Raw genomic sequence first — 18,078 nt, 5'->3', positions numbered from 1 at the left:
TCAAACTCTAGGAGCACTTGGATGGACCCGGGCTGGGACCAATAACAAATCCTTTTCTCAGATCCGGTACATAACCGACCCGATAACCTAATGGTAGAGCTTTTGCTTCGAGCACTTTAATAAGTGATAATGCAACCATAGAGCGCTGGCACACCATCATACACTCTTAGAAACAAAACAAAAGATACTGGTACATTAGTGACACAATGTCGTTGGCATATGGCTAGACAACTTAATGAAAGCACTCTGTTTTATAAACACAAAGTATACAAATGAAAACAGAGGTACTGAAAGTAAAAGTTACAGCCCATATTGTTGTAAGCGTGAAACGCTGAAAACAGACATCTTTCAAAACCATTGTTTTATTTTAAATGTCCAGATTGTAGAAGCCAGACAAGAACTACCTCGCGTAATGTTTAAGAATGTTTATGAAATAAAAAGATATATAACTGTGCTCTCAAATCAATCAGAATATGTTTATAAACACGTAATAAATCACGTTTCACTCTTCTGGAAAATCCGTCTGCCCTCCACGGAGCGCCAGTCAGAGGAGATAAGCGAATACCGTACATCGGTATATACATGGAACAGCGTATAAATTTACGTTTTTTTAATTCTTGGTTTTTGTATTTCATCAGAATTTAAAATTGCCCCGATAAAAATAACGAAAAACGTGTCTTATGCCAGGACTTCAAAACCGTGAAGTAGAAAACAGTGATACATTGCTTCAAACATTAACTCGACGGTTGTGTAAAACAGAGAAATAAGAAATAAATGAGCAGTTAATGTTCACAGCCGCTCAAATTCTTATCTCACTTTTTTATAATTTGAAATTAATGTTTAAATAAGTCACATTTCCTAGTGGTTGCTAATAGCTCAGATGAAAATGAACTTTTTCGATCTGATAGTTGACCTTTGAAAGTCAGTGTTGTGTTAAAAAAAACGTATTGTGTGTTTTATATATGTTTTCAATACACAACCTCCTGAAGTAAATTTAGTGTACCAATTAATATACCAATTGTACTACCAATTTATTTTTTAAGCAACCACATTCTTAACGCCTCGGTTATCTCCGGCAAACTCGACATCGTCGAGAAAAGTTGTCTAGCGTCTTCAAGTAAAACAAACAGTGGCTGGATATCACCGATCGGATAAGACAGTCCGTCGTAATGGGCTGGATGCATTCCTTGCAATCTTAACTACCCAGCCATCTTCAGCAAGCTCGGGATACAATCGGAACACCTCGGCCATTATCCAACGGTGACAATATATATCGAAGTTTGCCGGAGATGGCCGAGTTGTTACGATTGGCTCGGGATAGTATATTTACTGAAAAAGCCGAGTGCGAACAACATTTTTCTTCCTCATTGCTCCGTAGCTCATTCAAATATTAACAATTAAACTTAAAAAAATTGGCAAAAAACGCTACACTTGGCACAAAGGTTGCTTAAGGCTATTCTAAACACCATGTGTTTTTTCATTGCAAAAAATATATAAAACAGAAGTGCGCACCGGCTTTCCTACATGGTATGATTACATATACAAGGTGAGGAATCACGTGGCATAAAAGGGTCCCCATTTAGGTTACCCCGGATCACAATCGATATGATTAAACAACTAAGGGACTTTAATTTCTAATTAAAAATAACTTATATGAAAATATGTCATAGCCTTTAAAAGGCTATGCCATTTTCTGCTTCTAAACCCATTTTGTAGAACGATGACACAATTTGTATGACGATGCAACGCTGAGAACCCCTTTAAGTCACTCGATTCATCCCCCTGATATATTAATTTTGATGTAGATTAAAGGACATTACAACATGTTATAGAACTCTTTACAAAGTCTTTGATACAGCATCATTAATTGGGACATTATACGAATTACATACAAATTATATTTGTGACCTAACCTGCTTTGAATTCGAACTATATGAATATAAATAGGGAAATTCTGTAGTTTGGCTTTTAAGGGACCAGACACTAGATGGTCCCAATTTCGGCAAGTACATTATTGCGATAAATGAAGCATTTAATTGTCAAATCGAGCTAGTATGAGGCCGATATTACATCGCTTTACATGATTTAAAATAAAATAATATTTTGTCGCTGTCTCAGCTGAGTTTAACCGTTTAGAAATAGTGCATAATGGATTCCCAGTTTATTGTGTGTATATTTTGCATGTGAAACTCACATGATTAGTACATATACAGATACATGTACCGACGCTATTTTTAAATTAACTAGGATTTACTTGATAGACAAACTCAGTAAATTTCGAATTGGAAAATACGCAAAAATGCGACAGATACATACAGTCGAACCCCGTTGGCTCTAACTCCCAGGGACCGGCGAAAATACTTCGAGCGTCGGAAAATTCGAGCCAAGCGGGATTGTTAACCTTAAATATCAAGAAATCGGTCCTCTCAATCAAGTTCGAGCCAACGAGGAATTCGAGCCAAACGAGTTCGAGTCAACGGTGTTCGACTGTATGTCGGAAGCAATGTGATACATCAGTTAGTAAGATTCAATGCACTGAAAACAACGGTATCAATTTTGTGTAAGAATGGTTTTTGACCTTTTTTTCTTGCAATAATATCAGCTGGTGTCTAATCCTTTTAATTATAAGCATGATTAGATAATAAATAAAGATTATTGGTGAATAAAGTGCCAACAATGCATATAAAATCATACAGACATATAGCAGGTAACAGTTATGCGTCAAACGTGCTTGAGGTAATGGCTTGATCAGTTTTTCACCTGTACGCCTTATCCTGGTGCTGTAAGCTTTGAAGTGTTCAATATCTATTCACGCAGGCATGGCTGATAAGTCATTTGCTTCAAAGAAGCCACCCCGATCAACAGCGATAACTAGGAAATAATTCGGATGTTGCACATCCTCTTTATCAAAAGATACACGGATCTTTATTCAATTTCTCGTGGGAGCCGAACCATCGCTCGTAATAAACCGTGACTCACAATATTGCTGAATACCTTCAGATAAATTTTAATATTTTAAAAAACCATATGTTTTACAGGATTGTCCAAATTTAAGTTTTGACCATAATTATTTGACATTTTGTATCATGTAATATTTTCAGTGTTATATTTTAGGATTTTTACATGATCTTTAAGGGATTTCTGTTGAGACGGCCAAATTATCGTGTTATTAAATGTAATCTCATGTTATTTATACTTGAACATTTAACAATCACCTTCTTTAAAAAATGTAAGAAAACACATTTAAAGTTACCTCGCGCGTGGATCGTTTCAACCAAGTTAACTCGTGCCATGAATAATGCCTCAATTCATCACGAATGATGTGATGAACACAATAATGAAACCAAGTTAAACAGCGTGTATTCACTCATACCATACTGTATTTCAATTGAGGTCTATACAACGCACATACATGGCATGGCGGCAGGTACATGTTTAGATTTAGAATATGATACCCAACATGGGAATCGGAGAGTCATGAATTTGACTTGGAATATAACTTACTAGTTCATACTATATTTTCGAATACATGTTAATAAACAAGAATTCATTTGTACCATATCTCGTATCCTCATACACATATACATATAATATGTCTTCGAGTAAATCACAATACAAATAAGCTATACATTTAGTATATACATGTACATGTAAACCAAAATCCAGTATAATTTAATAATAATTATCTTCTTTAACTTAACATTATATTGGTGCTTATGAACTGGATGGTTAGTTATGCAATTCGGTTTATGTATTATTGGCGTTGAGAATAATTATTTTTTATTGTGTTGTTTTGTTGCGGATCTACATACACCAAACAATAACACCTGCAAACAATTGTAGCCTTTGATTTTGTTCTTAGTGTCTAGACAGTTATTAAAGGGACTGTACACCGGATTGGCACCCAAAAAAGTTTTTTTCTGTAACGAATCTCAGGACAATTATTTATTAAAATGTTTTACTCTTTGATATCATAATTGTAAACAAAATACCAGAATACTCAAGTTTATGTCAGTTTTCGATTTTTTTTCGCTATTTCATCACACGGCATACAGCCCCTTTAAAGGGACTCACGCACGTTTTGGACGCACATTTGTTTCCTAGCAATGCATCTATTTAAAACACTTATATTATAAATATATTACTCTCTGTCCATAATCGAAATTACTGAAAAAACCCACACAATTCAAAGTACATGTATAAAGAAAACCTTGGTTTAAGTGAGGAGCGCCGGTACAGTCAAGAATTGTATTGAAAACTGACAACAAAACCGCACGCCCACAAGAACTCTTAAATAAATTGAGGGATTATTAAACCTTTAACGTTGAACGTTACTAACGATTTTCAAATCATGGACTTCAAAGACAATATTTGGGCATATATCAACATTTGTTGAAGGGTTCCAGCCGTCAGTATCTTAGTTTAAGCATTCCCAATGATTTGCCACACTTTATTTCGTCATGGAAAAATGCATTGTTCAAAACATGAGCGTCCCTTTAATAATCGAATCAATGCTTATCAATACAGAATTGTTTCTCACATTCATTGTCTGTACAGCATTTATACATCGGGCCGATTGTTCAGAACTTTGTAAAGTTATCAAGGCAGTTAATACGATCATTGTTAACTGTCAAATCGTTATTGCCATGGAACTAAAATGGACACTTTTGCGGTCTTAATAACAAGGTTCGATAAACCTGTTACAGCTTAAAATATTTTATCCAAAGACATGAGCATGTTATAAAATAGTTCACCTTTTAAAATTAACAACGATTCTGTTAACAACGTTTTAAACAAAAAAATCTGAATACTCAGCCCAATGATTACCCCCGGGACAAGCCTAGTAGTCAAACATTCAAATATAAACCCTGTGTAGAACCACGTGATAAAAGGACCAAATGACGCTGAACGGAACACACGATAGTATAGACACCACAAACAGACCTGGGGCCAGTTGCTCAAATCCTCTGTTAAATATAACGCTACGTTACCTTAACAGTCCGTTAGTTCCCTAACGGGGCGTTACTTAACGCTCTGTTAAATATGAGTTGCTCTATGCAATTTAACGCTGACGTTAACTAACGGCAGCGTTAAATGCTTAACAGTCCGTTAACTCCTACTTCCTGTCCCATAATGCATCTTCAATCCAAATAATCCCATTCCAAGATGGTGGACTGCCAGATTTCTTCAAAATCTGAAAAAATGATAATTCTTTTTAAAGAAATGAATTGGGAAAATGTATCAATAAAAAGCTTTATCAACAAATGATGGGATTACCGCCTTGGAATGGTCAATGAAACACTAGGAGACGAGTTTACTGGGGGTTTAAACCAGTTCTGGTGCTAAAAACCTCTTACATGTCCAAACATTTATAAAAAATAACAAAGTTCAAAAATACTACTAACGGCATTCAAGACGATATAATGTTTGTAACACTTCGTCATTGTGAATGGCTGTTTCCATGAATGTACCCTGTGTTTGTAACCCCGTCCCCCTTGCGTACCGAACACTCATTTATACCCTACCCAAATCCTGCGTACCAAAAAATAACTGACGCGTTTGAAAATCCGCATACCGAATACTGCACTATAGTGAGTTTCTGCATACCTCTTTCCACTCTCATAAGTACTCATCAAATCTCCAATGAATATTGCGTACCAAAAAGTAGAGTTACACCCTCTACCCTTCAACCGACATATAAAACCAAAAAACTACTCTCATGAATGAATCTCGCTATCAAGCTAGATATGTTGTGTTTTTTCTCTGCTTTTTTCCCACCACAAGCACGTCCCAGCTTTACAGTAACATATCTATCACTTTATCTAAAACATGCCTTCGCATCAGGAGACTTTCTGTTCGACGGAATCTCGATATTTCTTGAAAAATACCTGGAAAATGAGTGTTTCGATTTGTTAAAGAATAAAACATTGGCAAATATACCTGATGGTTTTATTTTCAAAAGGTGCCATCTTTTCTACATACAAGTGTTTTGAATGTACACAAATGAAACCTGTTCTGGAATTTATATTTTTTTGTCTACATTATGTTACCAAGGACGCGTAATAATACCTACATAGGTTTTGACATTTACAGCACCAGCATACGGCAGAAACAGTTTGTATCATGAATGCTTGGAACCTGGAGAACAATAATAATAGCAGAATGTGCCGGGTTTATTGCAGAATGAGTGGATTGTAATACATCATACGGAGCAGAAGTAAGTTTTACATATTTCGTATTTATGAAAGAAGAAATATTCGAGCACGTACCAATAAAGTTCTTAAAGATGCACTCTTTCTCCAAAATAAGTAGTACCACAATTAATACAATTTTTTAATTTACCAAAAACGATGAATAAATATCGAAAACAATGGTTCTTATGAAGGAAATCGTGTTTAATTTTAAAAAAGGGTGCAGAAAACACGGTATTTCTACCACTGGAAATCTTTTAGGACTCACCAGTCATTTAATATGTGTGCCTTTTCAGCTGTTAAATACACGGTTACAATCTTTTTGTCAATGATTAATATTTTCCATAAATGCATTATTTAGTTTGTAGTTAACTGCTTATCACTCAAAATTTATTATACATGTATATGTATTTTTTTTTAAATTCGTTTTCATCGTAGCTTTTTAAGTAGCTTTTTGCATCATTTTTATCATTTAAATTGTCTGTTAAGTTGTAGCAACTATATTGTACCAATTATTTGGTTATTAATGTATGTATTAAATGGTATATTTTCAGTGCTTAAAGTTCTTGGAAACATTTGTAAATGTGGGGAAATCGGAGTTGCTTCGAGACCAAAGTATGTATAAATTAACATACCAGCCTATTCCTGATTATGATATATAATTGAGTAATCTAATGTAGATGAATAACATGGTATAACGCTCTATGCTCGGAATAGTACTAACCTATTACATAAAACTTAAACGGTTCGACAAGAGCATGTATATATTATTGTCGGTACTTATTTATCAATAGACTGCTTGTTTCTTTTATACATATGTTGTTCCATGGTCGTTATATGGTACGAATACTTTATTCTTAATGTTTTAACACGTGCCTCATTACGAATACATGATCAGGGGTGGTATTAATTACTGGTCCTTATTATCTAAGAACGATGTAGCTAATCGGATTGCGTGATATAAGTAACGGACCTATTCAGTGAATGAAGTCAATGATGTATGACCTTAAGTATTACTCAAGCTAAATATTGAATACCACCCCTGGTTTAAATCCCCCAGTAAATTCGTTTTCCAGTGAATTTGCGTTTCACTGGCCGTTCCAAAGCGGTAATCCCTTTATTTAAAATTATTAAGATGAGTGTGTGGTCTGTTGGTGGTGTTTTTCGTTCAGAGTCGTTTTGGCCCTTACCTTGTACATCTAAACAAGGTTTATATTTGAATGTTTGACTACTGGCGCAGTGTGTGTATACCACGTGATAAATTACTACGTATGCTACGTCGGAAGGCAACATTTTGCTTAAAATGAAGACTTAAATCGAAGATAACATTTCATTCACTACACCATTTTATATAAAAAAGGGCCGTCTATGCCACCTAAGGAGCCCCGCCTTCGTTTTATTACCGGAATAATGCCTTTACCTTGTACATCTAAACAAGGTTTATATTTGAATGATTGACTACTGGCGCAGTGTGTGTATACCACGTGATAAATTACGTCATAAGGGCTACGTCGGAAGGCAACATTTTGCGTCGAATGAAGGCTTTAAACAAAGATAACTTTCATTTCTTCACCATTTTAAATGAAACATGCCGAAGTCTGTGCCGCTTACGGAGCCACGCCTTTGGCCTTTTACCAGAGTTTGATTGAGAGTTTCGTTTCTTAAAACACTTGGACAAAACTTTTCATGATACGACCGTCTGACGGGGCACTGTCAAAACATTATTCCGGTAATAAAACGAAGGCGGGGCTCCTTAGGTGGCATAGACGGCACTTTTTTTTATATAAAATGGTGTAGTGAATGAAACGTTATCTTCGATTTAAGTCTTCATTTTAAGCAAAATGTTGCCTTCCGACGTATCATACGTAGTAATTTATCACGTGGTATACATACACTGTACTGGGCGTGTCACTGTAGTTTTCATTGTATTATTTATATTGATAGAGATTGAGAATACGCATGTTCACTTAATTCTAAATGCTGTAAGAGGCTCATTCATTATGTTCAAGTATCCACTTTTTTGATTTTCGTCATTTTTCATTTCGTTTTTATTTGCATAAACATTTCTGATGAGAAATCGTATACATTATATAAATATTGGTTAAACCAAACATATTTCGGAGATAAGAGTCTGCTGCGAACGATATTTCGATTAAACACATTCACGAAGATTCTACGAATCTTGTTCGTGTGCTTAGCCTGTGCGTGCACAAGCAATACAAAATAAATGTTCCATATCTCTGTTATTCAGTCGTAGATTACAGATGGCTGAAAAGGGACAAACAACCATTGAATAAAGCCGTCACTGACTTCTTAAATTCTAGCTACTCTATTGTTATTTTTAATGTTTTGACAAATATTTATTTGTGCGTCTGCACATTTCGGACTGACTCGAAGCCCTAGGGGCGTTTTAATAAAGATTGTAGTCGTAATTTGAGAGTATCTTAGTGCCATAGATTCTTATTTTGCAACATATTTGTGTGAATTTAACATTAGCCAGAATCAAAGATGAACACCAGGTTGAGGAAATAAAATATCAATGATTAATCTTTTGTGACGTTTATACAGTTTTAAGATTACTTTAGTTACGCCCAGGAGACGTATAACCATCAAATTGTCAAAAACATCGAAAACATGCACCCTTATTTTTTATGTATATATTATGGGCATAACGAGGAACGAAATTGTCGTGATGTATATTACATGACTTGCACATTCACAGCAATGATATTTTATCATGACCTACGTATCACTCCAGGGTCTCGGACGAGGAGACGATGCTGCCGCCATCCCCAAACGGCACCTACACTGGTTCTCTGTCGCCGCCAAGTTCCCCCGGAGCCCCGTCCTTGCCCAGCTCAAACGGCTCCCATGAATCGCCACCTGAAGTGATCAGACTCTCCACCCAGCAGTTAGGACAAGCGCCACCATTACACCCAAAGTTGTACGTGGTCCTTTTTGGTTTCTTAAAGAAGTTATGTAGAAAATAAACACGGAGATAAATACTAATAAATGGGATGAACAGCTTATGAAGGGGCTTTAACATCCCGACCCTTTTTGATACGCGGGTTAAAGGCGCACAATAAAAAATATTAGCGATGTTTGACCCTTTTTTAATTGGGGAATTGTTGGCCATGTTGCTATTAATTAAAAACACATTTATAAGGACTTATATTTTAAATATGTACCTAAATCATATTATTTATTTGTTTTATCTTTAAGTCAAGGGAGTTCAACATAGTAATGCATTGAAAAGAAATAATAACTTATATTGTACGTCTTTAAGATATTTTAAGGAGTAAACGGTACTGAAGAGGTTGGTCACTCAAAATTGCCCATTGTTCAGTAGGTCAACTCTTTCGGTACGCAAGTGGGTATAGCGGTTAAACCGTCAGTGAAAACGGTTCTATTTTTATATAAAGCATTCAATTACATACAATTTTCTAGATGCGCCAAGCGTAGCAGCTCGAGGACTAGAGAGGACAATGCCTCGGCAGTAAGAACAGAAAATAGGTATAACAGTTCCAAGGCCGGATAAAGTTATGTTGATGTATATATAGAATGCTATGCTGATATATATCTACTATGTTATGTTGACGTATATCTAATATGTTATGTTGATGTATATCTAGTATGTTATTTTGATGTATATCTAGTATGTTATTTTGATGTATATCTAGTATGTTATGTTTACGTATATCTAGTATGTTATGTTTACGTATAAATTGTTCACGAATATGTACCACAAAATATTTTTCTTAATATATATTTTTTCTTATAAGTAAAACAAAGTTACGCGGCACGTTAACAATACGTGTGTTTAATTGTTATGAACTCCAAAACCACACGATCATGTTGATTTATGCAGGATTCTGAGCGAGTCATGTGACGTGAGAAGGTACCTGATAGACAGAAAGCGTCTCCTCACCCAGCAGAACGACACCTCCGTCATGGAGGAAAAGGACACAATCATAAGGTAATACGTTACCGAATTCTTTGACCAATTTTCTTTTTAAAAATCTAGTGTCAACATTAGATGTTTGAAGAAATAAATGCATAATTAGCTTCTCACATACTTCCTAATTTTGGCCAACGAAACTCTTAGTTCTGTATAGATGAGGGTGAGTGGTCTAGTGGTATAGATGTCCCCTCTTTCCTAGAGGTTGTGAGCTCGATCCCCAGCAGGGGCACTTGTTTCTACCCAGGTAATGGACTCGAGCATGATTCTATAAGCTGTCAGCTTTGGTCACTTCGGAGCTAAAAGAAATTATTATGAACTAAAAATCTGACTCTGAGTGAGAAAGGTAAATTTTTGGATTTTTTTGCAAGCAACTCGAAGACAGCATTGTATATCTTAAACTTATTGTTCAGAATTACTCATAGTAAAATAGACATCCAGAGGCCGAAAACTCGCTATTTCAGCATAAATATGACCATCTGATCAAAAATAAAATCCCAATTTTTTTTCCAAAAATAATCAACAAAAAATATCCCCCCATTGCACTGTTTAAACACACTTGAATCCCACATAACTATTTGTGTTGATAACAATATCATGGATTAAACCTCTTTTTAATGTGTTTTGTAGACTGATCACGATTCTTGAGGCTCTACAGAGCGACTACGAGAGACTTTGCCAAGAGCTGGGTGATCTTAATCACACGAGAGAAATCTTAGAAGATCGAACAGCCAGGTGGAGTTTCACATATTTCTACATTTTCTGGATAGATAAATGACTGCCATAGGTTTTCAAGACATCATCGATGTATGAGATAAAGCTAGTCGAATTCCTTATCTGTAGATATTACTCAGAACTTCTCCTACTTCAACAGATCGTCGATTGAAATAGAAAATATCAACTCATGATTTCATCGTTTGTATATATCATTTCGAAAATATTTGCGCATGTTTATGAAATGATTGATTTGGAAATAATGGGGGTAAAGGTGAAGTTCATTACAAATAAACTGCTTAGCTCCTTTTGCGAACTAATAATTTATTACCGTTCCAAGCCAATATTAATTAATACAATTTATTTTCATCTTCATGGAATTTCCATTTATTCGTTGTCAATACAATACAAACATCTTTCTTACACTCTGTTCATATATACATGACAGTATGAGAATAAATACAATTAGTTAACAGTGTTAATATATGCTCAATAATACTACTACGAAAAAAGGATGGCTTTGTCTCTAGCGGCGGAAATAAAATGGTTGTGTATTTTTTTTATAGCCGTATATGTATAAAATATGTCTCTTATCACGGAAAAGAGGAAGTTACTTTAAATATCTTTACAGAATACAAGGGATATACAATGTGGTGCCAGATTACAAACACTTTGTCTTGTACAAACATAACGTATAAGTTTGTTACAATCGTTATGAGGGAACTCAATATAATTACTTTAATAAAACAAACGTTGTCGCATGTGAGTGTGTGCGTGCGTGTGCCTCAAAGAACACAATAAAGGTTGATGCAAATATATATATATATATATATATATACTCATGGCCAAAAGTCGTGTCCGGATGGGTTTCATTTGTGCCTTGCAAATCCTAAATGCCAATTTACAACACATTACTGTACCGGCAGTAATGGCTCAAATTCCAAAATTCTGTTTTCATTGAATGCATATTAATGTCCTCTTTCTATCGATACCAAATTTATGAGTGTGCGATATAAAACATAACAGATATTGTAGATTTTGTTGATCGGACAAGACTTTTGGCCATAAGTATATATATATTTTAATTTTAATGCATTTTCACGTTTTACTCATTTTACTTTAAAGATAAAAACCCCATATGATTTACATACAGATAAAAAATATTAGCCCATATAAATGTGATATAATGTGTTTTTAGAATTAATAGCTACCTAGCCACACATTCCCCAGTTAAAAAAGCGTCAAAATATCGCTAATTATTTTTATCTGTACCAAAATCATATGCATTTTGTTTAGTAGTGATTATTAAAATGAAATGAGTTGAACACGATGATGCATTTAAATGAAATAAAAAAACCACCCAAACCTTCACCTGAAAATTAACTCTCTCAGAATGAATTCTGGCTCCCAGGCATGTCATTTTAGATTCCATTATACAGTCGAACCCCGTTGGGTCGAACTCCCACGGAACGGCAAACTACCTCGAGCCACGGAAAATTCGAGCCAAGCGGGATTGTTTTTCTACAATATAAAGTAATCGGTCCTTTACGTCTAGTTCGAGCTAACGAGGAATTCGAGCCAAGCGAGTTCGAGCCAACGGGGTTAGACTGTATATATATATATATATATATATCTATATAAAAATAACATACTCTTGCAGTCAGGAGAATGAGATTGAAACCTTGAAAAATGAAAGCACACAGAGAGCTAAAGATCTGGCCGAGGCGAGCAAAACTGTCGCACATCTGAGCAAAGAGTTGGAAAGGTAACAACAAAGAATAATTTGTAAACATTTAATAGATCATTCCAATTTCAAACTGTGCCATGATATCATCATTTATAATAAACTGTAGATCTTTAATACAAATAGAATTGACTGTAGTGTGTTATAATACTTAAAGCACAATCTTTATTCCACATAAATGACCGTTTAGATGAACACAGTTATGTAATCTAATGCTTCGTATAATTGAAACATTACTTGCATATTGTAGAAACAGGTCCTCTCGCACATCAAGACATTTCCGATCAATGAAAAAATTCTCATCGGCAGCAGATATGGCGAAACTAAAGTTCAGCATGACAGAGGAAGTTCTAGTCCAGTCCCCAATGGATGAAAATAGCTGTAGAATCACAGGATGTGTGCTTGTCACCCCTACCACGATGGCTGTGGCCGATTGCAACAACAGCGCCGTCAAAATTGTAGACATCCAGAACAACAGTATTGTAAGATATTTCAGACTATGCGCCGCGCCCTGGGATGTTACAATTCTACCCAATGATGAAATTGCAGTGACTTTGCAATTGAAGAAATTTGTTCAAATCATTGCGTTGGACTCTAGGAATCAAGAAGTATTTCTCAAAGTCGATGGTGATTGTCGGGGCATTGACTACGTTCACAAGCTACGAGCACTGGTAATAACATTTGTTGACCCGGAAAAGGTGGAACTGATTGATCTGCAAGGTACTCCGTTGAAAACGTTCTCATTTCACAACGGCGAGGCTATGTTTCTACGTCCGCATTACGTTTGCTGTTCGAATACGGAAGATCTCGTGTTCGTTTCTGATACTTTAAAGAATACGGTCACAAAACTGTCTTTAGCTGGCGAAGTGTTAGGTGTATACAGTGATAGAGAAATGACAGAGCCTGAAGGTGTTTGTTCCACGAGTGATGGGGGCTTTCTTGTCAGCAGTTATAGCAAGAATTTGATACAGCTGGTGTCTAAAAACTTTGAAAAAATCGAAAATATTCTCACAGATATGGACGGTATAGAAGGTGTCCAAACTATGCATTTTGATCTTAAAAACTGTAAAATCTATGTAGCTTTATACAAAAACAACGTGAAAGTTTTCTCACCGTCAGGAAAATAGATTAATGTTTATCTCAAACGCGATTCGAATAATATGACCAGAACTAAAAACTTCGAATCTAAATTATATGCTTGCCGGCACCTAGCAATAAAATACTCCATCACCACTAATATCTTCGTTGTTGTTCATACGTAGAAAACAACATTAAAGTAGGGGATGATGACATTGCAAAATACACATCTGCCTACTCAGACGGAGCAGTGCATGTTCGACAACACAGCTTATCAAAAAGTTTAAAAAAGAAAGATTATCCAACCTACCTACTCTTTTTCGTAAGGACATAAAACCAGTAACAAACATAATTGTTTTAGGCATTAAGAATGTTAATTTAGGTGTGTTTTTTTTAATTTTCCAAATTTCATTTTTTTCATAGTATGGACCGAATTCTTAGCCGCTGAATCGTCCATGCTTGTTATAGTATCAAATGTTTAGGTCATTTATTTAACAATACCACTGGTATACTTTCTTTGGTAAGGTCTCAGAGAACATTTCCTGAATGTATGGTGCATGTACACGTCAAATAACGCATTTGCATTCAGATATAAACCCGTAATTTAGAAAGGTTGGTGATAAATAACCAATAATTGAAATTCAATTTTATTTACAGAGCTTAGGATTCATACGAACGCAGAGAAAATAGCAATACACATTTTAAATAAAACATGCGAAGGCGAGAAAAGAGACCTATTTGTATATGAAATCAATACACTTACTTCCAACACACATATTATAACAACGCTTTTTTATTTACTGACATCCATGGTCTAGTACAAAGCATTAAATCAAGTAGAACATACTATTTAACAGAAGCCAGACGGCAATGTGTAATGTCTTGTATTTCAAAATGTAAAAATGTCTAATGTTATATTGGTCAATGAGAATAAGGTTACATTTTCAAACAAGGAAAACAAAAGATAAAGCATATAAACACGCAATAAATCCCATATGTACCACTTTGAATACATGTACAACAGTTTACCCTAAATACACAAACAATTTTCATTTCTTATCAGGAACCATATTAAGCAAGTTAATACATGTGTAAGTGCTTTGAAATATTTACGATGGTGTGACTGAGCCCTTATCTTGAAAGTCCCCGAGAGGCACATATTTAACATCGTCACTCAAACCAAACGCCTGAGGCCCGACCACTTTCAACGCCTCCTCTGAAGACATCAGGGGATCTACTCGCATCGCGATTACCGCAACTCGCATTCCAAAGCGCACTTCCTCGGTCGGTATCGGCTGTGCCGTGTCCGCATCCATCATTGTTATCAGGTCAGGAACGCAAGCAAGAACTTTGGTATCATCGTGTGAGTGTTCCCTAGCAATGAGAAACTCGTTTTGAAACTCGATTGAGAATGAATGACACTCATAAGAGTCTAATCCATCTATAACGATCTTGCCTCGATTGAAACCATATAACAGAAACTTCCCATTTTCGGCCTGTAGAACTGCCTGTATAGGAGACACATGTGCTGCCCGAGCTCTAAGTACAGTATCACCGATTCTCCACGCGTGGCTAATTGTATGCTTTACAGCGTACTTTTCAACTTCGTCTTTTTTCAAATGTGACATAACAACTCCGCCACTACAGCCCATTTCTACACACACGTTTCTGAAATGATTTTCAAGTCTTTTTGAACTATCTACGTTTAATACCACAGCCCGCCTTCCCTTATCGTCCGCCAATGTCGCAGGATATGGCTTACAACCATATATAAAGGGAGTGAACATCTGTATCTCAGGAAACGCCCTCCCCATACCGTCACAGTCAAGTACCGGTAGCCCCAACTCAGCCCCAGCGACAAGAGAATCCAGACAGTTCATCCCTCCTATCTCTACTGTCATAATTGCAACGATTCGCTTACCACCTACCGTTGTATTCCGACTATTTCCGTTAGAGTACGTGTAATCATCTATGTAAGAAATGTCTTGGTTTCCTTTCACATGAGTTTGACAAGGATTTTCAAGAGCTCCTGTTGATGTATTATAACTTCCGACGTCATACAGGTCTTGCAAACATTGCAAAGCGCCGCTCGTTTCGTTTCCGGAAATCAACTTTTCGTAATATATCAGCGGAGCCCCCATAAGAATAAGTGGTACTATCAAATCTTTGTCAGCATCAATTGTTTTAAGGAATCGTTTTGGTGATACAACTCGTATTTTCTTTCCGTTTCGTAGTGCTTGCAGGGCAATCAATTTACCAATGTGCGGATTGAGACCACCACCACAACCCATGATACCAGCTCCGATTTCAAGGCAGGCAACATCATATTCCGACAAAATCCATTCTCCGGATTCTTCATCTATGTAAGGTTCTTCTATAGCAATACAATGTTCTACCTCAGACAATTCAACACCGGATGTAGAATACTTTTGCTTTTCGCTCTGTTGTTCACTTGTTTTGTCCACTAAAGTTTTCATTGGTGTGTCTGTTATAACCAGTTCATCAAGGTTATCTGAAATATCTAGTTCTCCAACTATCTTAATCTTTATCCTAGAAGCATTGCCCGGTATGTATGTCAAAGCCACATCTTCCATTTCAACGACAGCTAATGAACTAGGCAGGGCGCCATTAGCGATTGCGTCACGTTTGAGTTTTTGTTTTATTTCTTGTATTGCTTTTTCGCGTGCAGACTGAAATAACCGTTTACGTGTTTCTTCTGTTGGTTCATGCTCATTATCGTAGACAACCTGGCGATCAACAAACTGGTCATAATCCACTACCTTATCAACAGAGGCTGAAACCTGACTCATTGCAGCACCAACAGCATTCGCTACATCAAAGTTATCTGGCACAATTATTTTAGAAATGCCGCCAAATTTGGTTTGTTTTCCAACTATTATGCTGCCTCCACCGACGAGAATTAGTGGAAGATCCCTGTTATTTAGCCTTAGTTTGTCGATACATGTTGACACTAAGTCATTGATTTTTTCAACAGCTTTCCGTACGAACGCTTTACTGAAACCATCGACGTTCTGTTTGTCACCAACCTCTGTAAGACCAGCTGCAACAGCTATGTCTGTAGCAGTTACACTACAGTTTTCGGAACTTGTTTCAGCAAAAACGAACGCTTCCTGCTCTATTCTATAACCAGCACTTTGGGGTCCAACAATCACAAATTCCTCTCCCTCCTTAACCCCCGTTTGTACATAGGAACCACCACCAAGCCCAATGCTTATGACATCTGGCATTCGAAAATTGGTGCGTATTCCTCCAATTTTCACTTCGGTTGATGCCTCTCTTGGGAACCCTTTCAAAAGTATACCCACGTCTGTACTTGTACCGCCTACGTCAACTACCATTGCTTCCTTCACTCCAGATAAGAACGCTGCACCTCTCATACTGTTTGTCGTGCCCGATGCAAAGCAAAATACTGGGAAGCGCAGAGCCCGTTCTTCGCTTAAAATAGTGCCGTCATTTTGCGTCAGAAACAGAGGACATTTCATTCCAAGGTCATTTAATGCTAAACGGAAGCCAGTGATTGTCTTTCGGCAAAGAGGCTTAATGCATTCATTTAATACTGCTGCATTCTCTCTTTCTAGCAAACCAATTCTGCCAATGTCATGGCTTGCAGTAACACTAGCTTCTGGAAATTCCTTTTTGATAATCTCAGCAACCATTTCTTCCTGGTCTGACCGGACAGGAGAGAAAATTCCTGAAACAACGACGTTCTTTTCTCCTTTAAATTTTAAAGACTTGATGCATTCTTTTATTTCATCTTCATTTACTTCCGTAATATCTGATCCATTAAACTGGTACCCACCATTCACCATATAAACGCTACCTCGTACGGCAGGTAGTAAATGCTCTCCAAAGTCGCTATAAGGAGGAAGTTGATGAGATACAGTTCCGCATAGTCTTATAACAGCCACATTTTCCAAATGTTTCCCTTCCACAACAGCATTTATGAAGTGAGTAGTTCCTATATTGACCTGTTGTATTGCAATTCGTTCACACTGTGCTTTGGCTTTGAATAGCACTTGCCGAATTGCAAGGTTAACACCAGAAGTAACATCAGCTGTCGTTGCCGTCTTGACTTTGGTCAGAAGGTGCAGCTGACCAGATCGCATCTCCATCACAACGGCGTCTGTGTTCGTCCCGCCAACATCTACTCCAATTATCACCCGTGTAAGCGCCATAGTTTAACGTAGTGAAAGTTTACCGAAATTGAATATACTATAAATAAAATAAATAAAACTATTTATTTATATTTTACATCAAGCGCATCAGCACAACAAACAATTAGGCCGTTAACATCCATCCAATGTTCAGCTCTCAGTATTCAACCTTCCTTTTAGGTAAAACTGTCTGCACTCGATGAATATGCACTGTATTTA

At 36.5% G+C, this 18,078-nt stretch overlaps 2 protein-coding genes across 2 annotated transcripts; one reads left to right on the top strand and one right to left on the bottom strand.

The window, feature by feature from the left end:
* Nucleotides 1-5,825: 5,825 nt before the first annotated feature.
* On the top strand, nucleotides 5,826-13,844 carry LOC128243399 (uncharacterized). The gene is made up of 8 exons (XM_052961156.1): nucleotides 5,826-6,217; nucleotides 6,746-6,806; nucleotides 8,950-9,135; nucleotides 9,639-9,704; nucleotides 10,060-10,167; nucleotides 10,780-10,884; nucleotides 12,524-12,628; nucleotides 12,858-13,844. Coding segments are annotated over exons 1-8 (1,509 nt in total). The 5' UTR covers nucleotides 5,826-6,216; the 3' UTR covers nucleotides 13,735-13,844.
* Nucleotides 13,845-14,793: 949 nt separating this feature from the next.
* On the bottom strand, nucleotides 14,794-17,880 carry LOC128244331 (uncharacterized). Its single transcript, XM_052962346.1, has one exon. The coding sequence runs from the start codon at nucleotides 17,878-17,880 to the stop codon at nucleotides 14,794-14,796; it is 3,087 nt and encodes a 1,028-aa protein (XP_052818306.1).
* Between the last annotated feature and the right edge of the window lie 198 nt (nucleotides 17,881-18,078).

Source organism: Mya arenaria, chromosome 8, assembly GCF_026914265.1.
Source record: "Mya arenaria isolate MELC-2E11 chromosome 8, ASM2691426v1".
Lineage (NCBI taxonomy): Eukaryota > Metazoa > Mollusca > Bivalvia > Myida > Myidae > Mya > Mya arenaria.
Note: the sequence above shows the minus strand (reverse complement) of the source record. Positions and strands in the feature narration are given on the sequence as shown.